Consider the following 21,695-nt stretch of genomic DNA (forward strand, 5'->3'; position numbering starts at 1 on the left):
AAACATACTAGGTGATGGTGAACTTAAATAGAGGGCTGAATGGAAATGTGAACTAATCTTAGTGCATGTTGATATAGAGTATTTACACAGTCCCTGAGTGCAGTACGTGACCCGGAAAGGCATGTCTTACGGCAACCCTGTTTCAGAATAGTTGTTTTGAGTGAGTGAGTGAGTTGGGTTTAACGCCGCTTTTAACAGTATTCCAGTTGTATCATGGCGTGTCAGCTTGATGGGGGAGAAAAGCCCGAAGTGATGCAGGTCTCAGACGTTTACCACTTCGGTGAAACCCACGAGCACGGGTGTGGTGCTGACAAACCTAGAAACATAATCAGGGCGAACCTGGATTCGAACCCACAATCATAGGTTTCTGGCGTGCCCAAGGGACGCAACTGTGCACAGCGAATCACAGCGCCTTGGACGACTGGGCCACCCGTGCCCCCAAAGGTGTTTTGATTGATTCGAGTTCATTTCATGGAATGTTTGCCTTTTAAAATTTTGGTTTAAGGAACCAAGGTAAACTTTAGTTGTTGTAACTGAGTAAGCATGTCACGGGTGGCAATAGGCCCCCCAAACATATATCAAATGACAATACAGGCGAATAGTATTCAAACTAGTCAAATGTTATGAAGAAATCACTAAACTTTTCTGATAAACGTCACTGTACACATATGGGGGGCATAACACCCCCCTGCACTATGTCATTCCTCATACACAACGTGACCTCATAAAATAATGTAGCCCAGTTGCGCCATCTGGTGTTCGGTTTGTGAATGTTGACCTTTAGCAACTGGTGTTCACTGATTCTGTTTTTGATGGCTTTTCTTAGCTACTTTTTTTATGTCTGTGTTGTTCACTAATGTTCTTCAAAATTTTGATTACATATTCCACAATTCATATAGATCTTTGCAAATGATAATTATTCGTAGTAATATTTAATGTTTTCTTCACTAAGTCTGACACATCTATTTCCATGTTTTCACTGTATGGTTGCTCATACATATCTCTATCATAACTCAGACATACAATCCTTAATGCTTCTCCAAATCATGGGTTGTCAGCCATTGGTCTAAGGGAGACAACCCTGGCTAGGAATGTGACAATAGTTTTTGGCTGTAAGAGCATGGTCAAACAAGAGCCTTCTCATGGAGAGACCACACATCGTCCAATAAAACAGCAATTGTATAATATTGAATAACACAATGACTGCCATTGGCTGGTGGAAATAAAATAATACCTAATATCAACTCACGCCTAGAAATATAACATTTGAAGGGTCTGAATGGCCAAATGTTTGAAGTGTTTGGAACTTACAGTGCAGATTCTTCTACCAGGAATTGAAGTGATGTACTCAAACTACAGCCATGTCTAGTCAAAACCATTCTAGGAAATGAGGTATTGTATTTTGAATACTTAATGAGGGAAAAAGCAAATGGGTGACATGAAAAGAGTTATTTCAAATTAATATATTGAAAAAAACATGTTTCATGATGATAATACTTACGCACCAAATATATTGAAAGTTGTCACGGTTAATTCAGGGAATGATTGGATTAAAAAGGCATGAAATAGTATAAAGAAAAATCAAAGAAACTGTTAAATAAAGCAAAAAGATACTGACGTAAGAAAGTTCTGCTATGCAAGTACCGGTATCACACAATCTGATGTTGTGTATCTTTGTCTGTGCGACACCTGACTGGTGACACCTGACTGATGACGCCAGGTGCTCCAGTGTTCATTGCTTCACTAGACCTACAGTCCGCTACAGTCTGCTACGGTTCGCTACAGTCGGCTACAGGTAGGTACACAGTGGCGAGGACTATTCCAGTGTCCGGATATGCCCTCACAAAGCAGGTCATTTGAACCAAACATTTCAACAAATTGCAACAATCAATAGATCTCCATGTTATTTCAGGGTCGTCAATATGATATCACAAAGGTTGTCTTCTACCAAAACAGGTGAGAACTGCCTGGCACAATGGCGAGGCACAGATGTTGGTAAGTCCTGACAGGAATTCTGACTCTCAGGAACTCCCATCACACCAGCCCTCTTTTCCTCTGTGTGATAGACAGCATTGTGCTAATACAATACAAAGAGTTTTTGTACAAACAAACATTTCGTTTACTTCAAATTTAAATGATTTCTGAATGTGAATAAGTTTTGAGTGTCTTTAACTTAGTATGGTGGCAAGAACCGAGGTGTTAAAAGTCCAACAAGAGCTTTCAATACTTACGTCAATTATGGGGCGCTAGTACCAAAGTTTTGGTTCTGTTTCCTTAGGTCTTCTATCTTACCCTGCATGAACACATCCCTTTTGCTTTTATAACTTTGAGGCCAAATCAAGTTTGAGTCAAGTTTGTTTCTTAACGTTAATGTCTTCAGAAAGTTACAAGTAAACGGCCGTTATCACATAATGATAAAAGGACAACTGTAAGGTGAAACTCATATTTACCACCCTGAAATAAATGGATTTTGTGGCTTGTGAAGTACTTGGCCTCGAGTGAAGATAAATATAGGCAGCAAGTACCACATCAAACGTTTGCATTGACACAATAACCATTTGTTTTCACCATTTTGTGTACCAAGTGAAATATCGTGAATTCCCTGATACAAATATCACTAAGTCAACTCTCTGTTCAGCTGTTTCAGTGAATGTTGACGGAACACAGTCTGTCGTGCTGTAATCTGGGAACACCTCCGACTGATGTATGCACAGGCTCAATCACAGCATAGAATAGTAAAGGCATGGATTTAGCACTCATATAATCACAGTGAAATCCTGGTAGCAGGGAGGCGACTGCAGCAGCTGGCTCCAATACCCCTGGCTCCAGGCTCAAACTCAGCCAACTCCCCCTGCTCCGAGCTCCAACTCCCCCTGCTCTGAGCTCCAACTTCCCTGGGTCTGGGAGCCAACTCTGCCAACTCCCCCTGCTCTGAGCTCCACCCCCCTCCCCCACCCGGTCCCCTCGGCGCCCCCTGGTGGCCGTCTACCATCTACTCCTCCTGCCACTGCTGGTGGAGAGTGTGAAGATGGTCTGCTGCCCGCTGGCTGATGTTGAGAGCAGGATGGAGGGATGCGAGGCCAGGCTCCTTCATCAGCGACAAGCCACAGATGCCAAAATAGGCATGGAGAGCATCTAAAACATCATAGGATAATGTACATCTACTGCACCCTGTACATACTCCTGTCCTATCACTATAAAGGAATTCTGTTTGTTTGTTTGTTGTTTAATGCTGCACTCAGCAATATTCCAGCTACATAACAGCAGCCTGTAAATAATTGAGTCTGGACCAGACAATCCTGTGATTGACATCATGAGTAACGATCCACGCAATTGGGATATGGTGACATGCATCAACCAAGTCAGCGAGCCTGACTACCCGACCCTGTTAGTGGCCTCTTACGACAAGCATAGTTGCCTTTTACAGCAAGCATGGTTTGCTGAAGACCTATTCTACCCCAGATCTTCACGGGTCGGGGGCGGTCGGGTAGCCTAGTGGTTAAAGCGTTCGCTCGTCACGCCGAAGACCCGGGTTTCGATTCCTGACATGGGTACAATGTGTGAAGCCCATTTCTGGTGTCCCCCGCCGTGATATTGCTGGAATAATGCTAAAAGCGGCGTAAAATCAAACTCACTCACTCACTCTTCACGGGTCAGCGTGACTAGTGAGCACTCTACCAACTGAACCACCCTATCACCTTGGTGGCACTAGACATTAGGAACATAACATGTGGTTGGGGGCTACAGTAATAATTGGCCTTGGACAGTACTCCAATAATAGCAAACATTCACCTTTGTCAGCTGAAGTTTGTAGACTTACCATATTCGATGTAATTAGCGCCCCGCTCTAATAAGCGCCCACAGCGATATTTATAGTGAACAATCCCAATTAGCACCCCTTCCAATTGATCAATGTACACACAACATATTTATTTGTGTATAATACGCACTCGTGTGTTATATGTACCCTTAATTAATAGCAATTCATTTCTGGAAAATATATCTGTCGTGTATAATATGCACAGGCTTTTCTTTTGTATCATTTCAAGCTGTCAGCACAAACCACAAAATTTACAATCTTTCAACTACATGTTTTTTTCTCACCAAAATTATATTCTAATTTTCCCCTATTTCTAATTTTAACAGCGCCCTGGGCGCTTATTACATCAAATATGGTATAACTAGTGAACTAGCAGATCCTGGCATGGCAAAGGGACACAATTGTGTTTGAACAGCTTTGAACATTTATTATATTCCTAAAGCTGAAGATGAACACTTAAGATATTTATATAGCCTATTAGTATATTATTACAACTAGTGTGGCTTGGCGCTGGCCCTGAGGCTGTGTGTACCGTACCTGGAGTGCTTTCTGGCCACTTTGCAAAGCCACCCGTTACATTGGACTGAGTTTGTAGGATGTAGGAACGGTTGAATTCAAAACTTGATAATTCAAAAGTATCTAGAAGCTGAAGCAGAAAGAAATCAGAGAACTATTAAACAATTAAAGGGAGATAATTGATAAAGGGAGAGCACTCCTGCATTCAGAAACAAGTTACTCAAGGAAGGTGTTTAGGTGGTATTACAAGTTATTTTGAATTTAGCGTTAAAAATTGACACTAGTCCTGTAGTCCTTGCCAAACTGCCCAATAGTTAAGGTATCACATAAGGACTAGTAGAAAGTTTCCCTTCTTATGAGTTTTGCTATATGTTATCATTATATGGACTAGTTGACTAAAACTGTTAGTTTCTAACACTGTGAATTGTTACTGAAAGTGCTGTTCACCATGAGCAAGTGCTGAAAGTAGCATACACAACAACGGAAGTTTAATATTACACAATTGACATTTCTGGTTATTTTCTTAAATATCCTGCCAAGTAGAAAGTCTGGTATGGTGCAATGTTTGAAACAACGGTGATTACAAAACTGTGTGAGAGTCGTACCTGTAATGTTGCTCCAACCCAGAAGGAGTAACACGTGTCGACTGGTTTGTTCGGTCGCCCCTGGAAACCAGTTTGTTGTCTACTGATGCACCATCGTTTTAACCGCGATACTTGCCTAGGTGTGAAAGAACTCTGTAGCTTGTCCATGAGAACTAGTGATGCAAGGCCACAGAACGTGGGGCCCCCTGCAAGAGAACACAGAGAGGAGAGTTGTACTGTAAAACTACAGAAGATTACAATATTTTTGACCTGAAGTATGTGGTGTCACAGTCACCCGGTGTATTATCAGCGAGTTTGAGACCGATGGTATTCAGACATTTTCATGATTTTTTAATCAGCTGTTTTTATCAGACACTTTTCTACAGCAGTGTTTCTGTAACAAATAGCATCAGTTGGCAATCAGCCAGCGTCCTGAACAATATACTAATCAGAAGCCCTGATCATGTGTACAGGAGAAATGTTGCCCCTAGTTCAACCATCTTTAAAAGTAACCTTTGGGTGAGTCAAATTGTTTTAAGTTTCAAATATTTCTTGGTTCTTAGTAGCAATAACAAGAATACAAATATCCTGACAAAGGACAGATCCTGCCATTGGTAAGCCCAGTTACAACAGAGCCCAGTCCAACAGAGCGACCCCTACAACCTGGAACTCACCACGGGCCTTGAGGACGCCTAGGATCTGCCCCGGTGTCTTAAGTGGGCTTCCAAGGGCGTTTAGTGCAAATAATCCTTGATTCTTGGTAGTGATGACATTAATGCAAACTATCCTGCCAAAATTGATCCTGCCCTTGGAGCCCCACTAAAAGACACTGGGAACAGATCCTAAGCCCCTGAAACATCCGCAGATCACTGTGGACAGAGGTGAGGTGAAATGGGGTTTAACGCTGCGTCCAAGAGTATTGCACTTATATAGCGACGTGCATGCCCACTGAGATACTATGCCGCAGTTTTACATGAATACCCCACTCACACACAGTATACTGACTCCGAGCCGACCAGTAGTTGTTTTAGCCCCTTAATACCGAGCGTGAGACATGGTAACAACAAGTAAATTTTTTAAAGGTCTTTTGGTATGATGTTGCTGGGGATTGAACCCCGGACCTTCCACTCTCCGGGCGGATGCTCTACCACTAGACCATGGAGGCGGTCCCTATGAACAAAGAGAAACTCCACACACTAGAACTTACCATGGGCCTCTGCATCTGGGCCCTGGGCAATGCCTCCCTCGTAGGACTGAAGCAGAAGGAGTACCAAGTATCAGTCACTGGACCAACAACACCTTCATCTTGTCCATAACTTAGCACCCACAGCTAAGATTAGTTGGATATTTGTATTTCGGAGATAAATTTACTGTGTTTTGAAATTTGATGTAGTCCCAGTGTAGAGTAGATACCTCTCATTTAAATTGAGTGCTGTAACCACTTCTTTTTAACCAATCAGAATCAAGCATTCTTCAATGTCATGTAGAATCAATACAATACATAATCACAGTGTTGATCCCAAAGATGAAAAAGGTATCAAAGCACACCTCTTTAAGATGGATTTATCTAGGATTACGAAATAGGACATGCTCTATTTTCATAAGACAAGGGACACTGGGGGCCTATGGCGGCTGAAGTACTGTAAGACAAGGGACACTGGGGACCTATGGCGGCTGAAGTGCTGTAAGACAAGGGGCACTGCGGACCTATGGCGGCTGAAGTGCTGTAAGACAAGGGACACTTGGGGCCTATGGGGGCTGAAGTGCTGTAAGACAAGGGACACTTGGGGCCTATGGGGGCTGAAGTACTGTAAGACAAGGGACACTTGGGGCCTATGGGGGCTGAAGTACTGTAAGACAAGGGACACTTGGGGCCTATGGGGGCTGAAGTGCTGTAAGACAAGGGACACTTGGGGCCTATGGGGGCTGAAGTACTGTAAGACAAGGGACACTTGGGGCCTATGGGGGCTGAAGTGCTGTAAGACAAGGGACACTTGGGGCCTATGGGGGCTGAAGTACTGTAAGACAAGGGACACTGGGGACCTATGGGGGCTGAAGTGCTGTAAGACAAGGGACACTTGGGGCCTATGGGGGCTGAAGTGCTGTAAGACAAGGGACACTGGGGACCTATGGGGGCTGAAGTGCTGTAAGACAAGGGACACTTGGGGCCTATGGGGGCTGAAGTGCTGTAAGACAAGGGACACTGCGGACCTATGGCGGCTGAAGTGCTGTAAGACAAGGGACACTGGGGACCTATGGGGGCTGAAGTGCTGTAAGACAAGGGACACTGGGGACATATGGGGGCTGAAGTGCTGTAAGACAAGGGGCACTGCGGACATATGGGGGCTGAAGTGCTGTAAGACAAGGGACACTGGGGACATATGGGGGCTGAAGTGCTGTAAGACAAGGGACACTGGGGACATATGGGGGCTGAAGTGCTGTAAGACAAGGGGCACTGCGGACATATGGGGGCTGAAGTGCTGTAAGACAAGGGACACTAGGGACCTATGGGGGCTGAAGTGCTGTAAGACAAGGGACACTGGGGACCTATGGGGGCTGAAGTACTGTAAGACAAGGGACACTGGGGGCCTATGGGGGCTGAAGTGCTGTAAGACAAGGGACACTGCGGACCTATGGCGGCTGAAGTGCTGTAAGACAAGGGACACTGGGGGCCTATGGGGGCTGAAGTACTGTAAGACAAGGGACACTGGGGACCTATGGGGGCTGAAGTGCTGTAAGACAAGGGACACTGGGGACCTATGGCATCTGAAGTGGTATAAGACAAGGGACACTGGGGACCTATGGGGGCTGAAGTGCTGTAAGACAAGGGACACTGGGGACCTATGGGGGCTGAAGTGCTGTAAGACAAGGGACACTGGGGGCCTATGGGGGCTGAAGTACTGTAAGACAAGGGGCACTGCGGACCTATGGGGGCTGAAGTGCTGTAAGACAAGGGACACTGGGGACCTATGGGGGCTGAAGTGCTGTAAGACAAGGGGCACTGGGGAGCTATGGGGGCTGAAGAACTGTAAGACAAGGGACACTGGGGACCTATGGGGGCTGAAGTACTGTAAGACAAGGGACACTGGGGACTTATGGGGGCTAAAGTGCTGTAAGACAAGGGACACTTGGGGCCTATGGGGGCTGAAGTACTGTAAGACAAGGGACACTTGGGGCCTACGGGGGCTGAAGTACTGTAAGACAAGGGACACTTGGGGCCTATGGGGGCTGAAGTACTGTAAGACAAGGGACACTGGGGACCTATGGGGGCTGAAGTACTGTAAGACAAGGGACACTTGGGGCCTATGGGGGCTGAAGTACTGTAAGACAAGGGACACTTGGGGCCTACGGGGGCTGAAGTACTGTAAGACAAGGGACACTGGGGCCTATGGGGGCTGAAGTGCTGTAAGACAAGGGACACTTGGGGCCTACGGGGGCTGAAGTACTGTAAGACAAGGGGCACTGCGGACCTATGGGGGCTGAAGTGCTGTAAGACAAGGGACACTTGGGACTTATGGGGGCTAAAGTGCTGTAAGACAAGGGGCACTGGGGAGCTATGGGGGCTGAAGAACTGTAAGACAAGGGACACTGGGGACCTATGGGGGCTGAAGTACTGTAAGACAAGGGACACTGGGGACCTATGGGGGCTGAAGTACTGTAAGACAAGGGACACTTGGGGCCTATGGGGGCTGAAGTACTGTAAGACAAGGGACACTTGGGGCCTACGGGGGCTGAAGTACTGTAAGACAAGGGACACTGGGGCCTATGGGGGCTGAAGTACTGTAAGACAAGGGACACTGGGGCCTATGGGGGCTAAAGTACTGTAAGACAAGGGGCACTGGGGACCTATTGGGGCTAAAGTACTGTAAGACAAGGGGCACTGGGGGCCTAGGGCTGAATACATTGTGATTCAGTACCCCGTACAACCCCTTGATAAGACAGTGAGTATTCAGCAGCTCACAGAGATGTCCACTCACCACACTGTTCTTTATGTAGTCTGCAGTGGTCTGGATGTTGATGCCGCTCCAGTCTTTCAGCATGTAGCTGATGCAAGAGGCGCAGTAGACAAACCTCATGTCATGCTCACTGCCCTCCGGCATCGCACAGAAGCTGAAACACACTCAGGTCAGTGAACACAGAACCCCCATATGTTGTCATCTCTTTTAAACATGAGGGTCGGTTATGAGGTTAACTCCACGCATGGTTGTAGCCACCTATCACAGTGAGGAGCCATGTCTGGTGGCAGCAGTAGAGAGCTCCCACAGTGGGCAATCGCTGTGAGGAGCTTGAAGCTGTTCATTGCATAGTGACTACAGATAGTGACTGCAAATATATATTGATAGACAAATTGTTTTTTCTTAAAATTATGGAAATTATTTGAAATGGGGCATGGCTACTAAACTTCAAGGCATATTATCCAATTATGAGACCCTGGTAACATTAATTGAAATGAAGCAGATGGACAGACATATCTTGAACTGTTTTCTGTGATTTAGCGGTAACTTCAATATGTTATGCGTTTATGGAGCCATTACGTTAAAAACAGTTTGCATACCGTGTAATTCCATACACACATTAAACATATTAGTCAATTCTTATAAACATCACAAACTTCACCATGTTCACATACTGCTTATTTAAACACACAAAACACTGTAGACATCAGGGAATCAGTGACACCATATTAAGCGCAATGCTGCAACACAAGCCCTGCCCATTCTATTATCTGCCAACCAGGAAAGAATGTGAGTGTTAGTTGGCGAGGCCCAAATTTGATAGGATTATGGAAACATAAACTAAACAAACCCTGCTTGGTTAGCCAATTAAATGCCTCAGAATCACCTGCAGTTATGTATTTTTGGGACAAAAACAAGTGTGCCCCCAGTGTCACCCAGATCACCAAGGGGAGTGAGTAGGGGTTTAGTAACATTCCAGCAAAATCACGACGGGGGACACCGGAAATGGGCTCCACACATTGTACCCATATGGGGACATGAACCTGGGCCTTGGGCCTGACGAGCGAACGCTTTAACCACAAGGCTACCCAACTGCCCAGATCAGCATTGTAACGGAGTGGACTTACCTGCCATCGTCTTGCTGCAGAGCCTTGAGGCCGCTGATGATGGCATCCTTGTCAAGTCGGGACAAATCATCTCCGAGAATCACCAGTGATGCCAGGGCTGTGTAGGTCATGGCGATGTGTCCACTGTCGTATACAATAGGTTTTGTACGTGCCTGAAGGCGAAAAGGGACAATGTAACATACAATGTCTTCAGTCATCATATTCACACTATTAAATACATATCGGATTGTAATGACATGTCAAAAGCAGGTGCAGAAAGTCTTTTCAACTTCCACATGTTGTACTTTGATTGCTTTGACCAGTGAGAGTTTGGACCAGTGAGTGTTTATTCCGATGAGCGCTCAGACCAATGAGTGTCCAGACCAATGAGTGCTTTGACTAATGAGTGCTAAGACAATGAGTGCTTAGACCAGAGAGAACTTAGACCAATTAGTTGTTAGATGAGGGTGAACTTTGATCAATGAGTTCTTAGACCAATGAGCGCTTAGACCAGTGAGTGCTTAAACCAGGGAGTGCTTAGACCAGGGAGTACTTTGACAAATGAGTGCTTAGACCAGGGAGTACACAGACCAATGAGTGTTCAGACCAGTGCGTGTTTAGACAAGTGATTGCTTAGACCAATGAGTTCTCATACCAGTGAGTGCTTAGACCAATGAGTGCTTAGAGCCATCGAGTGCTAAGAACCATTGAGTTCTCATACCAGTGAGTGGTTCATCCAATTAGTGAGTGAGTGAGTGAATATGGTTTTACGCCGCTTTTAGCAATATTCCAGCAATATCACGGCGGGGGACACCAGAAATGGGCTTCACACATTGTACCCATGTCGGGAATTGAACCCGGGTCTTCGGCGTGACGAGCGAACGCTTTAACCACTAGGCTACCCAACCGCCCCTCATCCAATTAGTGCTTAGATCAGTGAGTGTGTAGATCAATGAGTGCTTAGACCAGGGAGTGCTTAGACCAAGGAGTGTTTAGAACCATTGAGTACTTAGACCAATGAGTGCTCAGACCAATGAGTGCTTAGACCAATGTGTGGTCAGACCTGTGAGAGTATATACCAATAAGTGCTTAGACCAGGGAAAGTTTAGACAAGTGAGCGCTTAGACCAGGGAGTGTTCAGACCAATATGTGCTTAGACCAATATGTGCTTAGACCAATAAGTCCTTAGACCAATGAGTGCTTAGACCAATTAGTACTTAGACCAATGAGTTCTCAGACCATGGGGTGCTCAGGGGAGAGTTCAGACCAGTGAGTGCTTAGGCCAGGAAGAGTTTAGACCAACAAATGCTTAAACCAGGGTGTGCTTAAACTAATGAGTGCTTAGACCAGGGAGAGTTAAGACCAATGAGTACTTAGACCAATGTGTGGTCAGACCAGGGAGAGTATATACCAATAAGTGCTTAGACCAGGGAGTGTTTGGACAAGTGAGCGCTTAGACCAGGGAGTGTTCAGACCAATATGTGCTTAGACCAATATGTGCTTAGACCAATGAGTGCTTAGACCAACTAGTACTTAGACCAATGAGTTCTCAGACCAGGGGGTGCTTAGACTGATGAGTGCTTAGAGCAATGAGGTCTCAGACAGGGTAGAGTTCAGACCAGTGAGTGCTTAGACCAGGTAGAGTTTAGACCAACAAATGCTTAAACCAGGGTGTGCTTAGACTAATGAGTGCTTAGACCAGGGAGACTTAAGACCAATAAGTGCTTAGACCAGGGAGAGCTTAGACCAGTGAGTGATTAAACCAGTGAGTGCTTAGACCAATGACTGCTTGGGTCAGGGAGTGCTCAGATTAGGGAGTGCTTAGACCAGGAAGAGTTAAGACCAATAAGTGCTTTGACTAATGAATTCTCAGACCAATGAGTGCTTTGACCAGGAAGAATTTAGACCAATGACTGCTTAGACCAGTGAGTGTTTAGACCAATGACTGCTTAGGCCAGGGAGTGCTCAGACCAGGGGGTGCTTAGACCTGGGAGAGTTTAGACCAATAAGTGCTTAGACTAATGAATTCTTAGACCAATGAGTGCTTTGACCAGGAAGAATTTAGACCAATGACTGCTAAGACCAGGGATAGTTTAGACCAGTGAGTTCTTCGACTGATGAGTTCTTAGACCGGGGAGAGTTAAGACCAATGAGTGCTTTGACCAGATAGAATTTAGACCAATGACTGCTTAGACCAATGAGTTCTTAGACCAATGACTGCTTAGACCACTGAGTTTTTAGACCAATGAGCACTTAGACCACTGAGTGCTTAGACCAATGAGTTCATAGACCAATGAGTGTTTAGATCAGGGAGAGCTTAGACCAGGGAGCGCTTAGAACCATTGAGTGCTTAGACCAAAGAGTGCTTTGACTAATGAGCTCTTAGACCAATGAGTGCTTTAACCAGGAAGAATATAGACACATGACTGCTTAGACCAGGGAGAGTATAGACCAGTGACTGCTTAGACCAGGAAGAGTTTAGACCAATGAGTGCTTTGAATAATGAGTTCTTAGACCAATGAGTGCTCAGATTAGGGAGTGCTTAGACCAGGAAGAGTTCAGACCAATGAGTGCTTTGACTAATGAATTCTCAGACCAATGAGTGCTCTGACCAGGAAGAATTTAGACCAATGACTCCTTAGACCAGGGATAGTTTAGACCAGTGAGTTCTTCGACTAATGAGTTCTTAGACCGGGGAGAGTTCAGACCAATGAGTGCTTTGACCAGGAAGAATTTAGACCAATGAGTTCTTAGACCAATGAGTTCTTAGACCAATGAGTGCTTAGACCAATGAGTGCTTAGACCAATGAGTTCTTAGACCAATGAGTGCTTAGACCAATGAGTGTTTAGACCAGGGAAAGCTAAGACCAGGGAGAGATTAGAACCATTGAGTGCTTAGACCAATGAGTGCTTTGACTAATGAGCTCTTAGACCAATGAGTGCTTTGACCAGGAAGAATATAGACCAATGACTGCTTAGACCAGGGAGAGTATAGACCAGTGACTGCTTAGACCAGGGAGAGTTTAGACCAATGAGTGCTTTGACTAATGAATTCTTAGACAAATGAGTGCTTTGACTAATGAGTCCTTATACCAATGACTGTTTAGACCAGGGAGTGCTTAGCCCAGGGAGTGTTCAGACCAGGGAGAGTTCAGACCAGTGAGTGCTTAGACCAATGAGTGCTTAGACCAGTGAGTGTTTACACCAATGACTGCTTTGACCAATGAGTTCTTAGACCATGGGGTGCTTAGGCCAATAAGTTCTCTGACCAGTGAGTTATTTGACCAATGTGTGCTTAGACCGGGGAGAGTTCAGACCAATGAGTGCTTTGACTAATGAATTCTTAGACCAATGAGTGCTTTGAGCAGGAAGAATTTAGACCAATGACTGCTTAGACCAGGGATAGTATAGACCAATGACTGCTTAGACCAGGGATAGTTTAGACCAGTGAGTTCTTCGACTGATGAGTTCTTAGACTGGGGAGAGTTCAAATCAATGAGTGCTTTGACCAGGAAGAATTTACACCAATGACTGCTTAGACCAGGGAGAGTATAGACCAATGATTGCTTAGACAAGGGACAAGGTATGGTGCTGACAAACCTAAAAACATCATTGCGACGAACCAGGATTCGAACCCACAATTATAAGTTTCTGGTGTGCCCAAAGGCCACAACTCTGCAGACAGAAGTAACAACACACTCAGCTATACATCAGCTATATGATGATGGCCTGTAAATAATCAAGTGTGCACCAGACAATCCAATGATTTCTATTGTCATGATTGTGAGCAATGATCACTGTCAGGTAAGATGCCACACACACCATTTGGTCACCTCTCATGACCAGCATAGGTTGCTGGGGACTTCCTCTAACCCGGATTCACCATGAGGTGGTTCAGACACTTACAATTCAGAGATATGTTTAAGTGCTAAAATAATTGAATATTTGTCGTGTTTGTGAGCATTCACAGTGAATATGAATTTGCACTGCATCACTAATTTAGTAGCAGATGGGATATGTGTTGTATCTCTAACAGATTGCGCATCAATATATAAACATGGTCAGCATTCATGATCAATATGGTAACCATGGTAAAGAAACAAGAAGGTAACACGATTAGTAGCTTCATTGAATATGACTTTATCAGAGACTGAGAACCATCAACCTAGCACACAACGTACTGCCACCATGTAGCCCTGGTTAGCCACCAGCATCAATCAATGAAGCGACCAGTGCGATGGTCTGAGGCTAATGTATTACTGAGCAGGCTTTGTTCGGAGACTGGATGTTCCATGCTTCAGTGAAACAGGTGCTCCTCACTATGCTTGTATTGAGTGATAAACACATTAACAGCATATACTTCCATAAATCGTATACATCAGTGTTCATTAACATGGTCATGGAAGTTCAGCATATGAAAATTAAAGTTTGTCCCCAGCGTTTGTTTTAGGTCCTGATCTTATTATTATTATTATTATTATAATAATAATTATCATTATTATAATAATTATCATTATTGGAGTGAGTGAGTGAGTTGGGTTTAACGCCGCTTATAACATTTTTACAGTTATATCGCGGCGTGTCAGCTTAATGTGGGAGGAAAGCCCGAAGTGATGCAGGTCTCAGATGTTTACCACTTCGGTGAAACCCACGAGCACAGGTATGGTGCTGACAAACCTAGAAACATAATCAGGGCGAACCGGGATTCGAACCCACAATCATAGGTTTCTGGCGTGCCCAAGGGACGCAACTGTGCACAGCGAATCACAGCGCCTTGGACGACTGGGCCACCCGTGCCCCCAAAGGTGTTTTGATTGATTCGAGTTCATTTCATGGAATGTTTGCCTTTTAAAATTTTGGTTTAAGGAACCAAGGTAAACTTTAGTTGTTGTAACTGAGTAAGCATGTCACAGGTGGCAATAGGCCCCCCAAACATATATCAAATGACAATACAGGCGAATAGTATTCAAACTAGTCAAATGTTATGAAGAAATCACTAAACTTTTCTGATAAACGTCACTGTACACATATGGGGGGCATAACACCCCCCTGCACTATGTCATTCCTCATACACAACGTGACCTCATAAAATAATGTAGCCCAGTTGCGCCATCTGGTGTTCGGTTTGTGAATGTTGACCTTTAGCAACTGGTGTTCACTGATTCTGTTTTTGATGGCTTTTCTTAGCTACTTTTTTTATGTCTGTGTTGTTCACTAATGTTCTTCAAAATTTTGATTACATATTCCACAATTCATATAGATCTTTGCAAATGATAATTATTCGTAGTAAGGTTTTCTTCCTGCTCCGCCCTGTACTTTCATTTACAGTATACACTCTTGCCACAGACCAATGAGACCAAATCGTGAAAACCATTGTGTACATCGGACCCATGAAGATCCGGTTAGAATAGGTCTTCAGCAACCCATTCTTGCTGTAAAAGATGACTATGCTTGTTGTAAGCGGCGATCGGGTGATGAGGCTTGGTTTCTGCGTGTCATCGTATCCCAATTGCGTGGATTGATGTTCATGATGTCAGTCACTGGATGGTCTGGTCCAGATTTGATCATTTACAGACTGCAGTCATATAGCTGGCATATTGCTGAGTGCGGCGTTAAACAACCAACAAACAAACAGTGTCTTTAAAGTTTGACTACATTCAGTTCAGCCCACTTATGCATTACCTATTGAAAAAGCTGTTGACATGGTAAAAACAAAAACACTGTCTGCAACTTTAGCAAATAGTCCGAAGCCCGAGTTCAGTAAAACATTTTCTGGTGGAGTAAAATAACATAATACCAGTCCATAAGTAAGACTAAATAAAGTATACTGGACACTTTTCTTTGTAAACAAACACGCTAATACTGAAATCAGAGCTGTCAGTCAGAGCGATACAGATTGTTGGGCATAAAAATTATGATGTCCTACAACATGGCGCTGTGAGGAGTATGATAAAGTACCTTCACACAACAAAGTGACCGTGTTGGTAGCTCTCGATAGGTGTTCAATGTCGGCACATTTCACGAATACAATGAACAACACACAGATGATCAACAGATGTAGTTTGCTGAATGGACTGTGGAAGACATGATTGATCATCACATCCTGCCAGCCTGCGGTAGAGGGACAAGACTGACTGCAGATGCAGGGAGTTCTGGGTGGGAGAGTGGACATGCATCATGGGCTTCAATAACTTGCAATAGCCAAGTCCAGAACCAATAGGATTCAAGGGCTGCATGGCAATCAGACATGCTTTGCCTGTATTGCCAGCTTAATTTACAGCCTACAACATACTACATTTGGTTTTGGTTATCAAAAGCCACCTACACCCCCCCCAACCCACCCCCACCCCCCCAGATCTGCCTATGCAGCATCAGAAAGTGGAACTAGTCCTATAGTCCTTGTCAAACTGCCCAACAGTTTAAAGAAATTTGCCATTATTAAGGGTTTTACTATATGTTATCATTATAAAGATGAAAGCAGTTAGTTTTTATTGCTGCTATTTCCAATCAATAAAGTCACAGAGCCTGACGATTTGATCCATTAAGTCACCTCCTAGGACAAACACAGGTTGCTGGGGTTCAATTCTAAGCCAAAATCCCCACGGGTGCCATTCAGTCTAAGAGAAGCCATTGAGGATGCTGTGTCCAGCAACAGAGGTTGTAGCAACGCGAGTGGTATTCCCTACCTTGGCCGGATCATGGTGATGCCCCAGTGTTGAGGAACCTCTGAACCCACACTGGGGTCGGTTTGCACCTGAAATAGGCACCACAGGAGCTCTGACTTTAACATGTTTAAAGAGACTGTTAGCCAGTGATACTATAGCTGATCACTAAACATGCTGATAACTTACAGAGTGGAGTTGACCACAGTCATGCTTGGAATTGATCTTGAAACATAACATCAGATCATGTCAAATAAACATGATTACCTATGTTTTCTTTTCACTTCATACATTGTTTATAGACAACTCCAGACTTCACTAATGAAGTGTTTAGTCAGAATTCTTTTTTTCTTGCCTCCAAGATAGTTAGTTACCAAATTGTGGAAAACATCAAGAAAACATCCAAAAGTTGATCAAAACAGGAAGGCCTAATACGTTCAACCAATACATTCAACCAACATGTTCAACCAACAACTGTTCAATCAACAACTGTTCAACCAACAATACATTCATCCAACAACTGTACAACCAACAACACATTCAACCAACAACACGTTCAACCAACAACACGTTCAACCAACAATACATTCAACCAACAACTGTACAACCAACAACACATTCAACCAACAACTGTACAACCAACAACTGTACAACCAACAACACATTCAACCAATAACTGTACAACCAACAACACATTCAACCAACAATACATTCAACCAACAACTGTACAACCAACAACACATTCAACCAACAACTGTACAACCAACGACACATTCAACCAACAATACATTCAACCAACAACTGTACAACCAACAACACATTCAACCAACAACTGTACATCCAACAACACATTCAACCAACAACTGTACAACCAACAACACATTCAACCAACAACACATTCAACCAACAACTGTACAACCAACAATACATTCAACCAACAACACATTCAACCAACAACTGTACAACCAACAACACATTCAACCAACACCTGTACAACCAACGACACATTCAACCAACAATACATTCAACCAACAACTGTACAACAACAACACATTCAACCAACAACAGTACAACCAACGACATTCAACCAACAATACATTCAACCAACAACACGTTCAACCAACAACACATTCAACCAACAACACGTTCAACCAACAACACATTCAACCAACAATACATTCAACCAACAACACGTTCAACCAACATGTTCAATCAGCAACACATTCAATCAACAACACGTTCAACCAACAACATGATCTTGAGACTCATGTCCATCAACCAGGTATAACATATGCATTAACAAACCTTGTTCATCTGGCAAAACTTGGAGGGAGTAAATCCAGTCAATGATGTCTTGTTTCTCCTTCTCAATGGCATTCAAGGCACACAGAACATCAAGGCCAGACAGGGCAAAAAAGGCAATGGTCATTCTGTAAACAGCAGCAACAACGTGGTTAGACATCACGCCATTAACCTCTGTGTAGATGTATGACAACAATAAGGTAGAGATACAATCTAGTTTGTATGTTTGTTTGTTGTTTAACGCCATACTCAGAAATATTCCAGCTATATGAGTGAGTGAGTGAGTGAGTGAGTAAGGTTTTACGCCGCTTTTAACAATATTCCAGCAATATCACGGCGGGGGACACCAGAAATGGGCTTCACACATTTTACCCATGTCGGGAATCGAACCCGGGTCTTCGGCGTGACGAGCGAACGCTTTAACCACTAGGCTACCCGACCGCCCCTCTAGCTATATGAAGACGGTCTGTAAATAATCCAGTCTGGAACAGACAATCCACTGATAGACATCATGAACTTCGCTCCACGCAATTGGGACATAATGACATGCATCAACCAAGTCGGTGAGCTTGCCCACCCGATCCCGTTAGTCGCCTCTTACGACAAGCATAGTTGACTCTCACGGCAAGCAAGGGTTGCTGAAGACCTATTCTACCCCGGATCTTCACGGGTCTACAATTAAGTATTACAATCAGCTCTAAGACAGTTGACATGATGTTATTCTTGTATATTGTCATGGTATGCATATGGACTGGATTAAACCATAAATACCTGTGCTAGCAACCTGTTAGTTAAATTGCAACCATATTTATGCGAGTCAGACAGCACATCCAGTCCCTGGCACAAGTCAAACAGTAGTTATTACCATGATACTCATCTGTTAATTTCCTCAATATATAGATCCAAGATGTGTCTTTAGGTGAGGTGAAATTGGGTGTAACGTCCATCCAAGATTATTGAACTTTATAGCAACGTGCATGTACATGTGTGGCTACTTGTATTAGTCCTGATGCCAATTTATAGTGCTAGCACACTGAGATACCATTCTGCAGTTTAACATGAATACCTCACTCAGACATACTATACTGACTTCGCGCCGACCAGTCCTGTTTTAGCCCCTTAATGCCGAGCGCCAGACAGGGTAACAACAAGTACCATCTTTTAACGTCTTTTGGTATGACGCGGCCAGGGATCGAATCCCGAACCTTCCGCTCTCTGGCTCTTCCAGTGGACCACAGAGGCAGTCAGATGTATCTTTATGTGACATGAAGGTGTGATGAGGTGAAATGGGGTTTTACGCAGCCTTCAAAGTTATTGCACTTTTATATTGTTTTTATAGTGCTGGCCAACTGATATTCCATGCTGCAGCTGAACATGGGTACCACACTCAGACTCGGTCCACTGACTCCCAAGCCGATCAGTGCTTATTTTACTCCGTTAATGCCGAGCACTAGGCAGGTAATCAACAAGTAGAATATTTATATGTCTTTTGGAATGACACGGCCAGGTTTAATGAAGGTGCAAGGATCTTTACATGTAATGAAGGTGCAAGTATCTTTATATGTAATGAAGGTAAAGTAGGCACAATCAATAGGTAATAATTTGTTTACAGTAAAGGTGAAATTTCGGTATAGATCCTCATACCGTTATCAACCAAGCAAAGGTGCAAGCATAGTTATATGTAATGAAGGTTCAAGTACCTTTATGTGTATTGATGGCACAAAGAGTAACCCCTCACTCTGAGGTGAATGTTTTGATGCACAGTATACAGGGAATGCAGGTGTTTAAGGGAAGAGCTTTGAGCAAATACTCCTCCATAAATTGTGTCTTCAATGTAGATCTAGGTTACCTGTAGATTTGACAGCCTTAAATTTAACATTTAAAACATCAGACTATGCATAGGGTTCCAATTTCAATTTAGCGTGGATAAAACAACTGGTAACCTAGCTCTACATTGAAAACGCTGTACGTTTAACTCCATTCTACCAGGACTAAATAAAATGATATGTTCTTGGTGTTAGCAAATATAGTTGAGTGAAGCGGTATGAGTTGAGTCCAATGTTTTGATTGGGTGGTTGATCTAACAGTCTTTAGACAAAATATGCTGCTCTATATGCTAAAGCAGTTTTGACGAGCATAGAAAGCATTATCAGAGCAACTTTGTAAGGTAACATAAAGTAGGAACTCCTAAAGAAAACTAAGCAAGCCTTGCAAGTTTTCGTTCTACACGTCACTTTTAAGACTTCATATTGGTCATTGTAACGCAAAAGATAAGACAGCCCACTCTTATATTAAAAAGCACCTCATATTGAGCTCTCTCATGTTCCTAAAACTTTAAACACAGTCTATTCGTAGATGTCCACTCTGTTTTCTGCACAAAATGTATTGCCACACATATTTGAAATATTACAGTAACCTGCACTTTTGCATTTTCTAACCCATAATTGTACATACAATTATTTTTTAAACTACCTACCGAGAATGACTGAAAGAGAAGTACTATTCTATAAATATTAGCTTCTGCAGTGATTCAGCTGTCAAATAAGAGGGGCTGTTTCAATCAGAGGGGGTTTATGGTGATTTGATAATCTCTGAATGACTAGGCAGATTCCAAATTTATAGTTGAATGCATTCTTACCGTTGCGTGATCTACATTACCGTCGTGAAATCTTCCTTACAAAAAACTAATACAGTGTATCTGATGACACCTGGGCGAGGCCTTCAAAAGTTGTCTCTGGCCGTTTTAGCAATCAAACTGATCGATTGGTAGCTGTATATCCACAACTAAAGACAATAAAATAAATAAATGTCAAACTTTCACTCGAGAACATCTCACTTTCTAGAACACCTAAAACTTTTGGGGGTGAACGTATGATTCGGTTTTCGTGACTCGCAGTCGTTGGTTACTCATGCTAAGTGTTGCATCATTAAGTGAGTTTGACTGCCGAAACAGCATATACTTGTTAATCTTGCCTATTTGTATCCAACGATGCGCAACTTGATGGCAGGATTTGAAGAGTTCGAACAAAAAACTTGACATGCTTTTCTCTCACAAATTCATTCCCAGCCATTTTCTACACCGGAAGTAGTATGACTGTCATGAAGCAAAATCCGGACAACCTATGAAAAACCGGAACAAAACCAAACCTTTTGCCCATGGTCATTTCCGTGGCACCTTGTTCTCTGCATATAAATTAGCAGTAAATTCGCTTTCCACCCTTTCCAAATCCTTCAAACCGAGAAAAAACACTGTCCATGTAACTCTTTGTACACACGGGTCTATGCACAGATATGGCGCTTATAACGCATGGTAGCCCTGGCAGTGTAGAAATACTTCGAACTCTAAGCATTTTATCATCCTCGCACACTTTATGATCTATAGTATTACTCTCTACGAACATCTCGAGATGGGGACCGCTTTGGAAACTACAGCTCTGGAAAATATTAACATCCCCAGTAAATCGGATAATGTCTGAAATGGTTAGTGCCAAGAGAGTTACCTCCCTTTGACCAGGTGTTGGTTGAGGTAGACGGGCACAATTCTGAATGCAACTTGAATGTCCTTTGCAACAATCTCCACTCTTACAAAAGACTGATTCTTTTTAATTCAAATATTTCATTTAGGGTCTTGTCATGTATTACAGGGATGGGTGGGCGAGAGGTTTTTGACGCTCTAACGTACCGATTATATAATGACGTTCTCCCAATGCTTGTACATATTTTTCATGAACCTCCAAAAAAAAGACAAA

The 21,695-nt window shown here is 43.5% G+C and overlaps 1 protein-coding gene across 1 annotated transcript; it reads right to left on the bottom strand.

Moving 5' to 3' along the window:
- Window positions 1–319: 319 nt before the first annotated feature.
- LOC124134163 (geranylgeranyl transferase type-1 subunit beta-like) lies at window positions 320–21,407 on the bottom strand. The gene is made up of 9 exons (XM_046498845.2): window positions 20,920–21,407; window positions 17,950–18,074; window positions 16,669–16,736; window positions 10,004–10,155; window positions 8,898–9,030; window positions 6,128–6,173; window positions 4,942–5,126; window positions 4,358–4,466; window positions 320–3,135 (listed from the first exon to the last, which is right to left on the bottom strand). Exons 1-9 carry the CDS (start codon window positions 21,015–21,017, stop codon window positions 2,993–2,995), a joined length of 1,059 nt encoding a protein of 352 aa, XP_046354801.1. The 5' UTR covers window positions 21,018–21,407; the 3' UTR covers window positions 320–2,992.
- Window positions 21,408–21,695: the final 288 nt, after the last annotated feature.

Source organism: Haliotis rufescens, unplaced genomic scaffold (assembly GCF_023055435.1).
Source record: "Haliotis rufescens isolate VD_foot unplaced genomic scaffold, xgHalRufe1.0.p SCAF_1, whole genome shotgun sequence".
NCBI classification, from domain to species: domain Eukaryota; kingdom Metazoa; phylum Mollusca; class Gastropoda; order Lepetellida; family Haliotidae; genus Haliotis; species Haliotis rufescens.